Raw genomic sequence first — 19,550 nt, 5'->3', positions numbered from 1 at the left:
TCTCCTCAGCTCCATACACAGTATAGCTTCCAGAGCCGCAGCTCCCTGAGGATAGATCATCAATGTCTGTAGCTCGGAGAACCCCTTTATATTCACTCCTATATTTGGGAGAAAGAAATTGACCTTCAAGCCTCAATGACCTGAACTGATAAGACATAAGGACAAGTAGACAACAAGGGCGAGACGGTGACCAAGACATGAACCTATGGTTTTATTTACGAGATTGAGATCCAGTTTTACATGAACCCCATGGGGTGATTTGTGGTCAACAACATTCATACTGGACATCAGTGAGAGCGGTGTCATCTCCTCTGCCTTGTGGTTTTTCCACTTTGGTTTTCATACCACAGATCCCATCATTGCAAGGACGACTCCAGCCTTCAAAAGTTCCCCAGCGGCCACCATATCCGTTCAGAGGTTTGGGATCTGAACATAACATCTCCATGTTGTTGGCCGCTGTGTCATCTCCATCACCCTGAGGGGGTTCAACCTGCAGCCTAAAAGCTGCTAAATGTTCTTGACAACGTGAAACGTTAGTCCATTGCCCCCATCTGTGGAGAAAGAACATAGTTTGGATGGTTATTTACCTCGTACATTACCTCGTACTTGATTATCATAATAATGATACCTTCAAGAACATGTATGCTAACTAGTGATGAGCGAGCATGCTCGGCCGAATACTTGTTCGGCTTGAGCATCGCTATGCTCGGCACATGGTGGTATTGACGCCCCCCCCCCCCGCCTTATCAGATGATCTGCCCATATCATGTTCCACCCCTTTCTCAGCTTTTAAATTAAAAGAACTGCTATGTTTCCCTTAGGGTTAATCCAGCTTCTTGTAGCCGTCTCTTTTTGCGGAACGGAATTGCGGACCCATACATTTCTATGGGGCCGCACGTTGTGCGGCCCTGATCTGGAACTGCGGACCCGGACCTGCAATTCCGATCCTGAAAAAAATATAACATGTCCTATTCTTGTCCGCAATAGTGCCGGCAATGTGCGGTCCGCAAAGTGCGGAACGCACATTGCCGCTGTCTGTGTTTTGTGGATCAGCAAAACACACACGGATGTGTGAATGGACCCTAAATGTGAGGTAAATTAGTTTCCAATGTAGTAATAATAACTAAACAATTAAATAATAAACATATTGCATTGTCTACTTACCACCAGGACAATAAGATGATCTGGTCTCTGGCTGCTGTCTGGCTCTTGGTCTGGCTCTGGGGACTCCCTTGTCACTCTCTTCCCCCCCCCCCCCCCTCTCCCTTGTCACTCATTATTTCCACCCCCCTCCCTTGTCACTTCATTATTTCCCCCCCTCCCTTGTCACTTCATTATTCCCCCCCCCCTACCTTGTCACTCATTATTTCCCCCCCCTCCCTTGTCACTCTCATTATTTCCACCCCCCTCCCTTGTCAGTCTCATTATTTCCCCCCCTCCCTTGTCACTCATTATTCCCCCCCCTCCCTTGTCACTCTCATTATTCCCCTCCTCCCTTGTCACTCTGATTATTCCCCCCCTCCCTTGTCACTCTGATTATTCCCCCCCTCTCATTATTCCCCCCCTTGTCACTCTCATTATTTCCCCCCCTCTCATTATTTCCACCTCCCTCCCTTGTCACTTCATTATTTCCCCCCCCCTCCCTTGTCACTCATTATTTCCCCCCCCCCCTCCCTTGTCACTCATTATTTCCACCCCCCCCTCGTCACTCATTTCCACACCCCCTCCCCCTTGTCACTCATTATTTTCACACCCCCTCCCCCCCTTGTCACTCATTATTTCCACCCCCCTCCCACTTGTCACTCATTATTTCCACCCCCCCTCCCCCTTGTCACTCATTATTTCCACCCCCCCTCCCCCTTGTCACTCATTATTTCCACCCCCCCCTCCCCCTTGTCACTCTCATTTTACACCCCCCCCCCCTCCCTCCCTTGTCACCTCTAGTGTAGCGTGGCCGAGCTCTGTTCGGTCCGCGGTACAGAAGCATTTGTTTCCTGTACCCGGCCGGACTGACAGGAAGTGCACACTAAGTGAGCACTTCCTGTCAGTCCGGCCGGGTACAGGAAACAAAAGCTCCTGTACCGCGGACCGAACAGAGCTCGGCCACGTTACATTAACAACAGCAGGCAGGATTCTTTAGAGCGGCAAGCGCTCAGCCTCAGCCGCTCAGGCGGCGCCGCATGAGGGGCGCAGCCGGCCGCCCGAACTTATATAAGCAATTATTTTTTTTTACCGCAACGGGCGCCCCATGCTGCATGGCGCCCTAGGAGGCGACTGCCTAAGTCGCCTTACTGGTGGCGCCGGCCCTGCCAGTGAATAACATTTCAAAGTCCCAAAAGTCCTTTTAAGGACTATTGTGTGTGGTGGCAGCAATTTAATTGTGCAAAGTAGTACTTTATATATTTTTTTATACTTTGCGAAATAGCGATTCTTTTGCTATATAGAAGGTGTCTGCAGTGACTTGTGACATCTGTGCAGCAAAACCTTCTGTGTGTCAGGGGCAGAGATAGGAAGAATATTAGTAAAAACAATCATTTTTCTCCCATAATCTATCTACATTTTTGCTGTCAACGGTGTAATCCGTGAATTGTGTGATCTGCGCTTCAAAACCTTGTGTGGTTGTCAGGCCCAGATATAGGGAAAAATATAAATATAAATATAAACTACATCAGAAAACAGTGTCTGTACCGCAGATTCCAATAATCTGGGCCTAAAATAGTGTCCATATGCTGTGTGTTTCTGTGACATATACTGTCCTGCATCCGAAAACTGTTTCTTTTGGGCAAATTCCAATAATCTGGGCCTAATCTGGGTCCATATTCTGTGAGTTTCTGTGACATATACTGTCCTGCATCAGAAAATGGTGTCTTTAGCGGACTGTAAAACAATCTGCACCACATCTAGTGACAAAACCATTAATATGAAGAAGGTGAGAACTAGGGGACGGGGAAGTGGGTGTGAAGCTGTTGGTGCACGCAGAGGCCGTGGCCCTGGGCACAATGAAACTGTGCCTGCTGCCAGTGCACCAGAAAAAAAATGAATCCACCGTACCCAGCTTCATGTCCAACTTAGCTGGGCGGCGCAGGACAAAACTGTCCAAAAACGGACCAGTGAGAACAGTTGGTCTGTTGGATTGCTGAAGATAATGCTTCCAGTCGGTTAAGCACCACCCTCTCTTCCACCAAGTCCAGTCTCTGTAGCCAAGAGTCTGGTCAACCGAATCCTCTCTCTGATCATCCTTCCTCCCACCATTGAGAGGCTTGCCAAACGAGTGATCCCGCACTCAGATATTCCGAGGAGCTCTTTCCAGCTCCACTATTACATTTGGCCCTTGTGCCCAGCATGCTTGAAGAGGGACCTGATTCCCAACCTCTTGAGCCTTCACAGTCTCAAGAAGATGATGGTGGTGAACGGCAATCATTCGTTCACGAGGTGGATGATGATGAGACACAGTTGCCAATCACTGAGGTTGTGGTTAGGTCAAGTCAGGAGAATGAGCAGAGTGAGGAAGTGGAAGAGGAGGTGGTTGACAATGAGGTCACTGACCCAACATGGGAAGGTGAAAAGCCGAGCGAGGACAGCAGTACAGAAGGGGAGGGATCCACAGCACCGCAACAGGCTGGAAGAGGCAGTGGGGTTGCAAATGGGAGAAGTCGGCCCACACCAAACAGGCCGGCAACACCAAGCACCCCTATGCGTAAATCTACCTTGCCAAGGGGTAGGTGTTCCGCAGTATGGCGCTTTTTTAAGGAAAGTGCAGACGACAAAAGAGTGATAGTTTGCAACCTGTGCCGTACCAAAACGAACCCGGGGCGTGAACACTAGCAACCTCACCACCACCAGCATGATCCGCCACATGGCATCCAAGCACCCTATTAAGTGAGCTGAACGCCTGGGTCCACAATCTGGGTCTGCGGGTCACACCACTGCCTCCTCTTCCCCTGTGTTATGCACTACTGGCCAATCCCCTGTCGAAGGTGCAGGCCCGGCTGCCTCTTGCCCTGCACCTGGACATTCGCATGAACCATCAGCAACAACATCCACTTCCATGTCCCAGCGCAGAGTCCAAGTGTCCATAACACAGTCATCAGCAGCAGGCTCTTGCCCGTAATGTTTTAGAGGGTCAGCTCAGCAGCAGGTCCTCTCCCCTAATGTTTTAGAGGGTCAGCTCAGCAGCAGGCCCTCGCATATAATGTTTTAGAGGGTCAGCTCAGCAGCAGGCCCTCGCATATAATGTTTTACAGGGTCAGCTCACCAGCAGGCCCTCGCCCCTAATATTTTAGAGGGTCAACTCAGAAGCAGGCCCTGACATATAATGTTTTACAGGGTCAGCTCAGCAGCAGGCCCTTGCATATAATGTTTTACATTGTCAGCTCACCTGACACGCACCTAAAATCTTTTACTGGGTCACCTCACCTGCAGGCCCGCAACTCATGCTGCCTTGCTTTGAAGTAGTAGCCATAGCCGTTTATCAGGCTCCCTCTCCAAAATCGAACAATGATTTCCCGTTACCGGTGGTCACCATGTTAGGCGCATAAAAGAACATCGAAAGTTGATAGGGAAGATATCAAAATGGATGGTGGACGTCACAGAGACTTGCGATCAGGCAGAAGTTATTTAGAGTCAACAAAGCGGCAGCAGGGCTTCTCCTGTATAATGTTTCCTCATCCAAAATACCGCAGCGACATTCCCTGTAATTTTTTATTACATCTTAAGAGTCCTGTATTGTTATTTATCGTCACTATCTCCCCGAGTCGCAAGTGGGTAATTGCCGCACGCCTGTTGCCTTCCTTGGATGCTTCAGTAGTGTCCCACTAGGTAAAGGTGGGCACTACACAAGGGTTAATATGTCTATTGCATTAATGTGATGTGTTATGTTCATTTCCCTGTGTTATCTGGGTGTCAGGCCTGTTAGGCTGTAGTTCAGCCTCCTAGACATTAGAGGGAGCTAGAGAGCCCTGAGTATATATAGGTAGGCCCAGACAGGGGAGGGTAGTGCATTCCAGGTGGCTAGTAGTGCAGTCTAGCCTGCCTGAAGTTCCTGAGCCTCTGTTAGCTCAGAAGATTAACCCCAAGAGAAGAGTTTGCTTCCTGGGAGAAACCTACAGTTCCCTCAAGCAGAGCAGAGCCAGTGTTCCAGCTAAACAAGTAAGCTGAAGGGCAGAGGAATCATTAAATGAAAGCAAGGGATATATACCTGAGTAAGATTGTTTACCAAGGATAAAAGCCAGCATTAGGGCATACGGGCCTTGGAATATAGCCAGCCAGAACTACTGAGGAATAGTGCAGCCTGGTCTGTGAGTGTTGATTTTACCCTCTGAGTATCTTGCAAAGAACCTTATTTGCCATTTATAGAAAGCCTGCTAATCGTTACTGCTGCAATGTGGAACTGAACCCGAACTGTACAAAGTTGAACTGTTTCCAAGTAAAGCAAAGTTTGGTTCACCATACCATCTGTGTACCTCACTCATTACAACTAGAAATCGGCGTGCCACCGTTACAGGCACTGGCGTCACGTTTCTTAAAGGGACCTTGCCCCAGGCACATAAAACACCTGCAACATCCAGGGCACCTCATCCACCACCAGGCCTGTTCCCTAAATACAGAGTGTGCCCCAGAGGACTCCTGTGCCAGCCTCTTCTTCACTGCTGTGCGCCTGCCCAGGGTTCTTCTACAGAACTGTGAGTAACCCTCGCTTGCCCATTAACCGTGACCTCACAATCGCAATACCCTGCAGGTCTGGCGTGCTGCACTTTTGCTTCATTACTTGACCCAACCTCTCTGGGTGGTTCACAATTAGGAAAAAAAAGGGGCAAGGGAACAACAGCCAATCAGATTTCAGCCATTGACCTCCCTTTGATGTGGTATCCCTTTCTCAAGCTCCCTCTCCGGCATCGAAACCTGATTCCCCGTTACCCGTGATCACCATGGTAGGCTCAGAAAATGGATTGTCGCCGTCATGGGGACGTGCAATCGCCTAGAGGTTATCTAGAGTCACCAATGCGGCAGCAGACCCTCGCCCCTAAGGTTTTAGATAGTCAGATCAGCAGGCCCTTGCTACAAATGTTTTTGAGGGTCACCAGCAGGCCATCAATCATAATTTTTCAAGGGTGTGTATGATGCCCTCCTTTATGTATAACAAAGGTTGTTTTGGAGTGCCGGTTCCTTGTAATTTTCGGCAGCCCTTTCACTTAGGGCATAGGCTTTATGAGTGTAGGAGTGTAGTGTACGGGGACGGTAATGCCCGTCACTACAAAAGGGTCACTTGTTGTGCTGTCGTTTCCCCTTATTTATGGGGAGGTTGATATGAGTGAAGATAATGTAATGTAATGCTATGTATTTCCCTGTTACTGTGAAATGTGCATGTACAGGCCTGCTAGGGGTGTCATTCCAGCTCTTAGTCACTAGAGGGAGCTAGGGAGCCCTAGTTTATATAAGGCCCAGTCAGGGTAAGGAAAGTCAGTCTAGAGTCTACAGTCTAGAGTAGTTGGAGTTTAGACTATGTCAGAGTCAAGTCCAGGCCGGAAGCCTGCGGACCAGGAGAGGGTATTGCAGTCCCTGTAACCGGGTTCCAGATTCAAAGAGAAGGTTCCCCTCCTGAGTTCACATATGCAGAAGCAGGAACACCTCGGTAAAGAGCCTGAGGAAGCTGAGAGAGAGACAGAGGCAAATCCAGGAAAGCAAGAGGTACTAAAGACAACAGAGGAGGTACTTGATAATTATAAAAACCAAGGATATACGCCAGAGCTAGGGCATTGGGCCTTGGAGAAGAGTTTCTATGTTCCAGGATCAGTCAGGAATAGAGTGCAAGCCGCCTGTACTGCAAGTCCTGTGTTTAACCCTCTGAAGTCACCTTGCTATATATATATATATATATTGCCTGCATCAACTGTATTGAAAATCAACTGTCTGCAAAGGAACTGCGCTTCCATCAATGTCCCTATATGATGACTACTAAAGTTTGAGTTCTGCTTTAACATCACGTGGTTCCTCAATTATTCCTGCTATCAGCAAACGGTGTGCCACCGTTTAATTGGCACTGGTGTCACGAACATTTCTCATCATCACCTGCCTATGCAGAGAGTCAGCCGTCTCAGGTTAGTGTCTATTGCACTACAACACCCAGGAACATTTCTACACCTATCTTGAGTACGCTGCAGGAGTCCCACTACCTGAACAATTGTACCACAATGTGAATGAGGCCCTTGCACTTTTTACACAATTGAATATACAGGAAAGAATGTTTCCTAACAATTTTTTCTGTTAAATAGATTTTTTGGGGGGGTTATGTGCGTATTTTTGTCAGTCTGTAAAAGTGGCGTACAACTCGGACAACATGGTTCCCAGCAGTGACCAGGGAGTCCAAAATGTATCCAGACATCTTCCCCATGCTGTTCCCGATCCATTTCAATGGTGTTTCTGTCACTTTCTGAACTTTTCCAATGGACCAGAGCATGGGGTGCCTGGTTGTCTCCCATTGACTTCCATTATACTAGCGTGCTTGTTCGAGCACACAAATATAGCAATGTGTGTACTTTGGTGCTCAATCATCACTAATGCTAACTACAAGGACATGTATAATACCTACAAGAACATGTATGATACCTACAAGAACAGGACATGTATAATACCTACAAGAACATGTATGATGCCTACAAGAACATGTATGATGCCTACAAGGACATACATGGTACCTACAACAACATGTATGATGCCTACAAGAACATGTATGGCACCTACAAGAACATGTACAGTATGATGCCTACAAGAACATGTATGATACCTACAAGTACATGTATGAGCACACTTTCGTTCATGAAACTGAGGACTTTGAGGAGATTGGACTTACTTTGCCCTCTACAGCATTATTATCATCCCGTGTGTCGGTAATTTGCTTACATTGAAGCAGGGGCATTGCTAGGGTCTCAAAAGGTCTGGGGCCCAAACCCCAATGCATATGGCCCAATTCTCTAAGTCAACCAATGTTTACTGTCCTCAGAAATGATAATTCCTCAGCCCCTCAGCCATAGAGTCCCATGTAAATACCATCACACCATCTCTCTAGCGCCCTCCAAAATACAGTCCCATGTAAATAACATCACACCATTTCTCCAGCCCCCTCCAATATACAGTCTCATGTAAATAACATCCCTCTACATCTACAGCCCCCTCCAAAATACAGTCCCATGTAAATAACATCTTCTCCTCCCCCCACCGCCTTTAACATGCAGTACCATGTAAATAACATCACCCCCTCTATATTCAGTCACATGTTGTAAATAATATCACTCCCTCCCCCAGGCACCTTCAACATACAGTCCCATGTAAATAAAATCACCCCCTTCCCAGCCACCTCCAATATGCAGTCCCATGTAAATAGCAGTACCCCTCAACATTCAGTCCCATGTAAATAACATCACCCTGCCCCAGCCACCTCCAACATGCATGCCCATGTAAATAACATCACCTCCTCAACTTTTAGTCCCATGTAAATAACATCACTCCACCCTACTGTCCCATGTAAATAACTTCCCTCCTTTCAGCCCTAACATACAGTCCCAGTTAAATAACTATAATTCCCAGCATTGCTCTGCCTCTCCCTTCACTTACCTATCCTCATGTAGCAGACATCACTCAGCTCCTTCTCAGGACTTCTCTTCACTGCTGAGCGCTGTCCTCTCCTGCACTGGTCACATGTTCGTGACATCATCGCAGGTCCTTTTCAGCTACTGCATTTAGTACTGATCACATGGACTGTTATGTCATCACAGGTCCGTCAGCTCTTGCAGGGCATTAGATTCAATAGTATTGCTGTCCTAAGGCAATACAGTTGGATCTATCTGGCAGGCAGGGATAGGACAAAACATCAGGGGCCCAGGCACCGAATGTTTTAACCTAGCAACGCCCCTTCATTGAAGTGATATTGAGTTACAGAAGGTATCATTTCTGTTTCTGACTTCACATCTCTTAGCATCTCCTCCTTGTTCAGTGTCTGCGCAGAGCTAGTTGTGGTTCTCACACCAGTAGAGTACAGTCATTATGTACAGAGATCATTACATTGTAAGAGCTCGGGCAACTTATTATAAAGGGTTCTGCTTCAGATCAGCATCACAAAGACCCTGAAAGTAGTGTTGATCGAGCACCAAAGTGCTCGGGTGCTCTGGCCGAACACCTCTACCGAGCACCCGTGCACAATGTAAGTCAATGGAAGAATCCGAGGATTAAACCAGGCGCCCCCTGCTCTGAAGAGGGGAGGGTGTCTGGTTCATAGGAAAAGGTCAGAAATTGATGGAAACACCACCGAAATGGTTTGGGAACAGCATGGGGAGGATGTCTGGATGCACCTTGGACTCCCAGGTCGCTGCTGGGAACAATGTTGTCCGAGTTGTACGCCACTGTTACAGACAATACGCACAAAACCGAAGACAAATTGTAAGGAAACATTCTTTCCCGTATTTTTACTTGTATATAAAGTGCAAGTGCTGCCAAAAATTACAAGGAAGAGGCACTCCGATACAACCTTTATATCACATAAAGGAGGGCCTCATTCACATTGTGGTACAATTGTTCAGTTAGTGAGACTCCTACACTTATAAAGCCTATGCCCTAAGTGAAAGGGCTGCCAAAAATTAAAAGGAACCGGGAACCGGCACTCCAATACACCCTTTGTCACACATAATGGAGGGCATCATACACACCCTTTAAAAATTATGATTGATGGCCTGCTGGTGACCCTCAAAAACATTTGGAGCAAGGGCCTGCTGATCTGACCATCTAAAACATTATGGGCGAGGGCCTGCTGCTGATCTGACCATTTAAAACATTATGGGCGAGGGGCTGCTGCTAATCTGACCATGGAAACATTTTTGGGTGAGGGCCTGCTGCTGAGCTGACCATTTAAAAATTATGGGCGATGGCCTGCTGCTGAGCTGAACCTCTAAAAGATTGTAGGTGAGGGCCTGCTGGTGAGCTGACCCTCCAAAAAGTTATATGCGAGGGCCTGTAGGTCAGCTGACCCTGTAAAACATTACATGCGAGGGCTTGCAGGTGAGATGCAGGAAGTAGGGCCTGCAATCCTTGGCGTCGGTAGCACCTGTGCCATCCCAGAGTAAGAGTCACTCCCGACCTCCACAATGTTCACCCAGTGTGCCATCAGGGAAATGGAGCGTCCCTGGCCAAAAGCACTTGTAATGTTGCTGCCACCACCGCCTAATAAAAATTTTTACTGAATGAATGTCACTGATATTTAGGATGCGCACACGTTATACAGGAGATTTGGCGCTGGTAATGTCGCTGCCACCACCAGCTAATGAAAAATTACACTGAATGAATGTTACTAATATTTTGGATGTGCACACGTTATACAGGAGGTATAGCGCAAGTAATGTCGCTGCCACCACCGCCTAATAAAAAATTACACTAAATAAATGTCACGGATATTTAGGATGCGCACACGTTATACAGGAGATTTGGCGCTGGTAATGTTGCTGTCACCACCGGCTAATAAAAAATTACACTGAATTAATGTCACTGATATTCAGGATGGGCAAACGTTATACTGGAGATGTAGCGCAGGTAATTTAAATATCCGCAGTGGACACTGTCTACGAAAAAAGTACACTGGATGCCACAGATATTTTTAGGCTGCGCACACGTTACACAGGAGATGTAGTGCAGATAATGTCGCTGTCACCAGTGGCTAAAAAATTACACTGAATGTCACTGATATTTCGGATGCGCTAACATTATACTTGAGATGTAGCGCAGGTACTGTCGCTGCTACCAGCAGCAAAAAAAATCAACTGAATATTACTGGTTTTTCCGATACGCAAACGTTATACAGGAGATGTAGCGCAGGTAATGTAACTGTCCGCAGCGGATACCGTTTATGGAAAAAGTTCACTGGATGTCACAGATATTTTTTGGATGCGCACACTTTACACAGGAGATGGGGCACAGCTAATGTTGCTGTCTGCAGCTGCTTACCTATTGCGCAGGATGCACTAAAAATAGATATTGCTGCCACACACAATAGTCCTTAAAAGGACTTTTGGGTCTGTAAAGTTTTAGCTATTTAGCGAAGTTTGCGCTAATACAGTGAGGGCAGCACTTACCTCCAAGTTTATTGGCTGCGTAGCAGCTAAGAAATGTGCGGGGAGGAAACTCGCGCATTGCGCTCGCGAATACCGCCATGTGCCGAGCATCAAGATGCTCAAGCCGAACTTGTGTTCGGCCGAGCATGCTTGATCAACACTACCTGCAAGCTATCCGGGGGGAAGTGGGTGCACAGGTTTCACAGAAAGAGAGAGAGAGAAAACCTGAGCTCTAGGAGACCACAGGGCATAATACACCAATTCTTAGGCAAGTTAAATAAATAATAATTTCACCTGATCCGCTCGTGGAGAGGCTGTCCGCTCCCATCTGGATTGAAGAAAACCCGCCAAGGGACCTGTGGTGAGCCTGAAGACGTCATCACATGATCATGCTGGCCGTGTGCGGTGACATCATCACGCTTGCCGCAGGTCCTTTGGGGGGTTTTCTTCAATCAAGAAGGCGCGGATCAAGCGAATATGGTGAGTAAAATGTATTTTTTATTTTGCCCAGGATTAACCTCTAAGTGCCTGAATGTGAGTCTCAGATGCCGCGATCGTCATTGAATGTGGCATCTGAGGGGTTAAATGATGGGGGGGGTTACTTTGTCACAAAGCGCATTTTTTTGTAAGTTCATCGCTGATCGCGGCATCTGACAGCAATAATCAGGTGTAAAATAAAAAATATTAATAAAATCATACTTTCCTCATCCATTTAATCGCGAAGAGCCGCCCGCCGCCATCTTGATTGTAGATCCAGCGCGAAATCTCACACGGCCTGTGATGACGTCATCATGTCAGCCGGCATGGTGATGTCATATATCACTGCACATGGGATTTCATGCGAGATATTCAATCAAGATGGCAGCGGTCGGCTATTGGCCCTTAAAAGGATGAGGGTAAGTATGATTTTTTTTTTTCTAACGCCATTCAAGGTAAAATCTATTCCTTACCACAAAATGTTAGGAAATTCGGTTTTGCGGCAAATAGAATTTTCCCTGAAATTCAGATCAATGTCCAGTTTGTGGACTATGATTCGCTCAACACTAAACATCACATTTTACACGACTTTTATGGTGGAAGAGGTGGAACTGGTAAAATATCGGCCACTCTCTCTGTTTGAGGAGGTTAGCGAAATAAAACCCGGTACTTTTCCTGATCGTTCCCTCTCCAATGAGCCCCCCCATTCAAAGATGTCCCCCCCCCACCCCATTCCTGAGATGCACCCCCCCATTTGTTATGGAGCCCTATATGTAAATAGTGCAGTGGTTTTCTTCTGAATCCAGGTATTTCCTGAGGTGGAGTCTTGTGCGAGCGGCACCTTCCCAGCTGGGGAAGGTGGATGGAGAGAGCGTGTCCTCCTGAGATAAGACAGATTTCAGTTTATTGTCTAGTGACAAGGTCTCTTTTAAGGGAAACCAGGTTTGCTTTATAGTTATGCACCTGTGACTATGAATATGAATGTGCTAGTCTAAATTTCTTGTAGTATATATTGAGGGTAGCACCTCTTTTAGACTGAGCAATGCCCATCTGCCTGGGGCTTCTGAGCAGAGTACAAATGTAGCTGGTTCCTACACTGCCCTGAAAATGTAGGCTTAGATAAGTCCAAGAGAGGCGGTAAATTAGTGTTAGGTACCCATCTGCGGAAGCCACCTTGACGCCTGGTAGATGGGCCCGACACAAGTTTGATCAAAATGTGCGCTAAGAGCTTCTATTTTTCCATTTATAGTAGGTATAATCAGGGCTCGAGTCCTGCGGGAACGTGTCGGAACAGCGTTCCTGCAAATTTTTCATAGCAGGAACGCCGTTCCCTTTCAGGGCCGCCCATCTTTAACGCTGGGCAAATGGACCAGGAAGTGGTGAAGGCTTTGTATTTACCGCTTCCTGGTCATCTGTAGGTAACGCTTGAAGTTAAAATATACCATGGGATTGGAGAAAACTCAGATTCTATGGTATATTCTAAATCCGAGGCGTTCCCATGGAGATGGGGACGCTGCATCATTGGTGGGCAGTGCGCCCTCCCCCCCTCCCCGGTATTAAAAGCATTGGTGTGCAGTGCGCCCTCCCCTGCTCTTCCCAGTATTAAAATCATTGGTGGGCAGAGCGCCCTCCCCCGCCCCCTTTCCAGTATTAAAATCATTGGTGGGCAGTGCGCCCTCCCCCCCAGTATTAAAATTATTGGTGGCAGCGGCAGTTCCGATCGGAGTCCCAGCAGTGCAATGCTGGGGCTTCGATCGGTTACCATGGCAGCCAGGACGCTACTGAATTCCTGTCTGCCATGGCCAGTTACTCTGCAGCAATATACTTACATGCGCTGTGGCCGCCCATTTGCTCCTTCTTGTAACTCACAGGTCTGTGCAGCGCATTGCTATAAGCATAAACAATGCGCTGCACAGACCTGTGAGTTAGAAGAACAAGGAGCACCAAGCGGCCACAGCGCATGTAAGTATATTGCTGCAAAGTAACTGACCATGGCAGCTAGACAGGACTTCAGTAGTGTCCTGGCTGCCATGGCAACCAATCTGGGCCCCAGCATTACACTGCCCACCAATGATTTTAATACTGGGGAGGAGGGGGCGCACTACCCACCAATGATTTTAATACTGGGGAGGGGGGGGGGAGGGTGCACTGTCCACCAATGATTTTAATACCGGGGAGGGTGCACTGCCCACCAATGATTTTAATACCGGGGAGGGGGGGGGGGGGGAGGGTGCACTGCCCACCAATGATTTTAATACTGGGGAGGGCGCACTGGGGGCTGATGGAGAGGCACTGGGGGCTGATGGAGAGGGTACTGGAGGCTGGTGAGACGCACTGGGGGCTTATGGAGAGGCACTGACTGGGGGCCTGGGAGCTGATGGAGAGGCACTGGGGGGCGCTGGTGAGAGGCACTTGGAGCCGATGGAGAGGCACTGGGGGCCGATGGAGAGGCACTGGGGGCCGATGGAGAGGCAATGGGTGCTGAAGGAGAGGCAATGGGGGCTGAAGGAGAGGCAATGGGGGCTGAAGGAGAGGCAATGGGGGCTGAAGGAGAGGCAATGGGGGCTGAAGGAGAGGCAATGGGGGCTGAAGGAGAGGCTACTGGGGGCTGCTATAAGGCTACTGGGGGCTGCTATAAGGCTACTGGGGGCTGCTATGAGGCATGGGGCTCTTATCTGAGGTCTGATTGGGGGTCATTCATATTGGGGTCTGAGCTGAGGTCTTATTGGGGTCTTATTAACATTGGGGATCTTATTGGGGCTGTTAGCTGAGGTCTGATTAACATTGGTGGTCTGACCTGAGGTGTAATGAAAAATATATTTTTTTCCGGAGCAGCTTGGAGAAAAAAGGCCTCAGTCTCCCACACTCCTTCTGCCCAGCCAAGCCAGCCAGCACCCCTGAGACCAAGCCTGCCAGCACCCCTGAGACCAAGCCAGCCAGCACCCCTGAGGCCAAGGCCAGCCAGCACCCCTGAGGCCAAGGCCAGCCAGCACCCCTGAGGCCAAGGCCAGCCAGCACCCCTGAGGCCAAGGCCAGCCAGCACCCCTGAGGCCAAGGCCAGCCAGCACCCCTGAGGCAAAGCCTGCCAGCACCCCTGAGGCAAAGCCAGCTAGCACCCCTGAGGCCAAGGCCTGCCAGCACCCCTGAGTCTTCAGAACTGTAAGTAAATTATATATAAGGGGAGCCTATAATATGAAAGACTAATTACGCCTGAACAGACATATATTTGTATGTGTAAAGTTGTGCAGCCATTTTTTTTATCTACCATGTTTGCTTGATGGATATGCACCTGTGACTATGAATATGAATCTGCTAGTCTAAATTTCTTGTAGTTTAAGGAAAACTAGTCACCATCCTGACCTTAGGAATCATGTGGGTGGTCCATGATGGATGGCGCCAATACTAAGCATACTGCTGTCAATCTGACTTTGGCAGGAAGCAAATTTATTTCTATGTAGCGGGAGCTATGATGGGGAATCGCACCGCCCCCCCGACATTGAACCCCTCCGACAGCATGTTGCTAATCACGGCATCTGACATAAAAATTGTGGCCTTTCAGTGGTTAATCAGGTAAAAAAAATATATATACTCGCCTTATCCATTTGCACGCGAAGAGGCTGTCGCGGCCATCTCGATTGAAGACAGCACGAAATCTCGCACGGTGACGTGCTGATGTCATCACGCTGGCTGGATGTGGTGACGTCATCATTGACAATGTCACCCCACCCGGCCAGCTCCCTGAAGTGGTAATGTCACATGTCACCCCATGCAAGATTTTGCGGTTTATCTTCAATCAAGATGGCCACAACAGCCTCTCCGTAAGCAAAAAAATAAATAAATTGCCATTTCAGGAAAAATAGATTTATTACCATGAAGCGGTAGGAAATTCGGCTCATTTTTTCTGAAATGCAGATTGAAGTCAATTTGTTTGGCTTCGATTCGCTCAACACTAGTTACTACCACCCTGAAATCCAGCAGCGGTGGTCATGCTTGCATACTATAGGCACTTTTTCCTATAGTATGGATTACAGGGTGGTCATAACAATGGAAACGAATAGTGTATAATGTGATTTAAAAATGAATCCAGCTAGCAAAGGAGGCAATATGATCGCTCACAATACCTTAGTAAGTGCCTTGTATTAACTTTCTGCAGATGATAAACTCATTTTCATGGTGACAGGTTCACATTAAAGGGGTTTTCTCATCTCAGACAATGGGGGCATATCGCTAGGATATGCCCCCATTGTCTTATATCGAGAACGGAGCCCTGAAAGTGAAGGAGAGCGCTCTGCACATGCGCAGCCGCCCTCCATTCATTTCTATGGGGCTGCCGAAAATAGCCGAGGTCCGTCTGCCCCACAAAAATTAATGGGAGCGTGGGCCACGCATGCGCAACACGCTCCTATTTACTTTATGGGAGAGGCGGGGATTAGCGCTTGGTGGTCGATGGACCCCGGGAAATCTGGGGTCCTCCAGCCACAGCACTCTCTGTTCTGTTCTCAATATAGGTGCGGGTCCCAGCGGTGGGACCCGCACCTATCAGACAATGGGGGCAAATCCTAGAAATATGCCCCCATTGTCTAAGATGGGAATACCCCTTTAAGGGTCTCCAAAGACCTAGAGGGCACTATAAATGATTGAGGAAGGAGGGCAAATATTCTCTATCACAGCCTATGAGCTCGAAGCTACATGTGATAGAAATAATATCTAAGGCCAACCATACATTTTAGATAGCATCTGGCCGACAGTTGTTTCTCCTGACCTTCCCACACACATCCAAGCATTCATGTGTTCTCAGTGAGAGGAGAGACATTAGCCACCAGCAGACACCTACGATGGTGGCTTATATCAAGTGAGAAGAAGAGGACCAGGCTATTTGAAGTCTCACATGCCTGTGTCCCTTCTTTCCCCAGACATCTGCTGCTGGTGGAGAGTCAGGACACTGCTACATTCAGTAGATGGATGGCCTGTCCCAGTGAGATTGGAAGGACGTGTGGCCTCACCCATGCATGGGTGCTTCCCAATCTGTCCTCATCGGTCACTATGCCTGTGCCCCAGCTCAGCTCCTTCAGAAGTGACCTGGACATGAGCGAGGACCGGGTGACAAATATGTGTTTGATAAGACAGTTGAATGGACTTACGGTGATACTCTAGATGTAATCATTCCTGCAGTAGACCCATTTGGGTATTTACAGAGCAGTCCAATCCCATTCAGGGCGGTGTCATCTCCACGACGTCCGATTGATGCTTCCACCTGAATACAGACACATATGAAAACATAGCTTTATATGAAAACCATGAATACAGGGAAAACTGGCCAATAGATCCTCCACCAACCACTGCTGCTGCCATCCCACCATGAACACTTCTTTCTTCCGTCCATATCATAAGTAGATTAAATATTTCCTCCCGACACCCATTATGACCATCTGCTACATGACAACTATAGATGTCAATCTATCCCATGTCTTTCAGTGGAAGACATAGCACCAAGATCTAGGAATACCCATTATTGAGCCCCCAGATCTTCAGAGATTTCTTACTGTACCTTTAGATGGAATCCTACGGCCCGAGAGTTAGGAGGACATCGCTCTACATCTCCCCAGGTGCCCCATTTGCCGCCATTAGAAACTGAAATCCACTCTCCATAGCTCAATGCTGCCTGTATTAGTAATATCACTGCAACCGAGGACCACATCTTCTGGACTGAACGTCAGGTCACCTTCACAAGGGCAGCTCAAAGTGGTGGAGACCTCATGTCCAGGTGTGAATTTATAGCCAGGCTACACTGTGGCACCAGGACAGTTTTTTCTTTAGGACAACCTCTTCTTTGGTGTTTTGCCTTGGTGTTTGCTGTAGAACTCATTGTCTAAATAAAGATAAAGAGCAATGTGGTTACAAAGTGCAAAATCCACTTTTTATTAAAATCTGAAATCTGTGTTTTGTATGATGAAATCCTTGTATTTGGTTGTGCCAGTGGCGTAGCCAAAAATTGTGCCCCCCCCCCCAACCCAGGCACGACTCTTTTAACAGATACTGTAGTAGATCACTAGCAGTCCTATGTAACACCACAGATAACAGTGATAACTCTCCGTGTACAGATAATGTAGTAGATGTTCCCTGCAGTCCTATGTAACACCACAGATAACAGTGATAACTCTCCGTGTACAGATAATGTAGTAGATGTTCCCTGCAGTCCTACGTAACACCACAGATAACAGTGATAACTCTCTGTGTACAGCTAATGTAGTAGATGTCACCTGCAGTCCTATGTAACACCACAGATAACAGTGATAACTCTCTGAGTACAGATAATGTAGTAGATGTTCCCTGCAGTCCTATGTAACACCACAGATAACACAGTGATATCTCTCCGTGTACAGATAATGTAGTAGATCACTAGCAGTCCTATGTAACACCACAGATAACACAGTGATAACTCTCCGTGTACAGATAATGTAGTAGATCACTAGCAGTCCTATGTAACACCACAGATAACAGTGATAACTCTCCGTGTACAGATAATGTAGTAGATGTTCGCTGCAGTCCTACGTAACACCACAGATAACAGTGATAACTCTCCGTGTACAGATAATGTAGTAGATGTTCCCTGCAGTCCTACGTAACACCACAGATAACACAGTGATAACTCTCCGTGTACAGATAATGTAGTAGATGTTCCCTGCAGTCCTACGTAACACCACAGATAACACAGTGATATCTCTCCGTGTACAGATAATGTAGTAGATGTCACCTGCAGTCCTACGTAACACCACAGATAACACAGTGATATCTCTCCGTGTACAGATAATGTAGTAGATGTCACCTGCAGTCCTACGTAACACCACAGATAACAGTGATAACTCTCCGTGTACAGATAATGTAGTAGATGTCACCTGCAGTCCTACGTAACACCACAGATAACAGTGATAACTCTCCGTGTACAGATAATGTAGTAGATGTCACCTGCAGTCCTATGTAACACCACAGATAACAGTGATAACTCTCCGTGTACAGATAATGTAGTAGATCACTAGCAGTCCTATGTAACCCCACAGATAACAGTGATAACTCTCCGTGTACAGATAATGTAGTAGATGTTCGCTGCAGTCCTACGTAACACCACAGATAACAGTGATAACTCTCCGTGTACAGCTAATGTAGTAGATGTCACCTGCAGTCCTATGTAACCCCACAGATAACAGTGATAACTCTCCGTGTACAGATAATGTAGTAGATGTTCCCTGCAGTCCTACGTAACACCACAGATAACACAGTGATATCTCTCCGTGTACAGCTAATGTAGTAGATGTCACCTGCAGTCCTATGTAACACCACAGATAACTTTGAGTACATATAATGTGGTAGATGGGTGTATTAATGCAGAAAAGAAAGAATACCGAGATAGTAGCCGCACATCTATAAAAATATCAAATTTATTAAAGACAACAGACACAACACAAGATTCAATAAAAACATTGTATACAATGGATCTGGGCCATGTAGGTGAATCATATAACATGCCCTGCCTGACTCACCACACTGAAAGGAGCAAACCCCCACACATATGAATGAACAGAAGCATGTAGTCCATGGAAAGCTAAATACTTATCATGAAAGATGACATGGTGGAGGTATGCGTGGTGGTCAGGGAACAAGCCCAACGCCTATCGCCAGGCTCTGCTGGCTTCCTCAGGGGTGCCTGTTTCTGAATGCCACAATGAATCCTTATATACACACATAGTAATCACTAATAATGATCAAAAACATCACCTGTGTTTGGGCGGCAGCGGAGGAGGGGGAGTTAGGGAGGGCATAGATCCTGCAGCCCTTCAAACAGGCGGCCAGAGATACAGGAGGGAGGAGGGGTGAAGGGGGAGAAGGAAAAGAGAGGGCTCTGTATGTCATATAAGTGCTGCAAACGAACGGCAGCCATGATTCGCCGGCAGCATGAATGTCAGCCAGGGATGGTGCGCATCC

The 19,550-nt window shown here is 47.4% G+C and overlaps 1 protein-coding gene across 2 annotated transcripts in view; it reads right to left on the bottom strand.

Moving 5' to 3' along the window:
- Positions 1–233: 233 nt before the first annotated feature.
- LOC120986617 (vitelline membrane outer layer protein 1-like) overlaps positions 234–19,550 on the bottom strand; it is a 40,859-nt gene continuing 21,542 nt past the window's right edge. The window contains exons 1-3 of one of the 2 annotated variants that reach the window (XM_040415275.1): positions 17,119–17,283; positions 16,712–16,824; positions 234–551 (exon numbers count right to left, since the gene is read on the bottom strand). In XM_040415275.1, the coding sequence (XP_040271209.1) occupies positions 266–551; positions 16,712–16,824; positions 17,119–17,268 (549 nt within the window). In that variant the 5' untranslated portion in view covers positions 17,269–17,283 and the 3' untranslated portion in view covers positions 234–265. Of the gene's footprint in view, positions 552–16,711; positions 16,825–17,118; positions 17,284–19,550 lie in introns of those variants that run through there. The other variant, XM_040415276.1, reaches the window with a different exon arrangement.

The sequence above is a fragment of the Bufo bufo genome, chromosome 1 (assembly GCF_905171765.1).
Source record: "Bufo bufo chromosome 1, aBufBuf1.1, whole genome shotgun sequence".
NCBI lineage: Eukaryota > Metazoa > Chordata > Amphibia > Anura > Bufonidae > Bufo > Bufo bufo.
The sequence above is the reverse complement of the archived record's forward strand: the minus strand, read 5'-3'. Positions and strand labels throughout refer to the sequence as shown.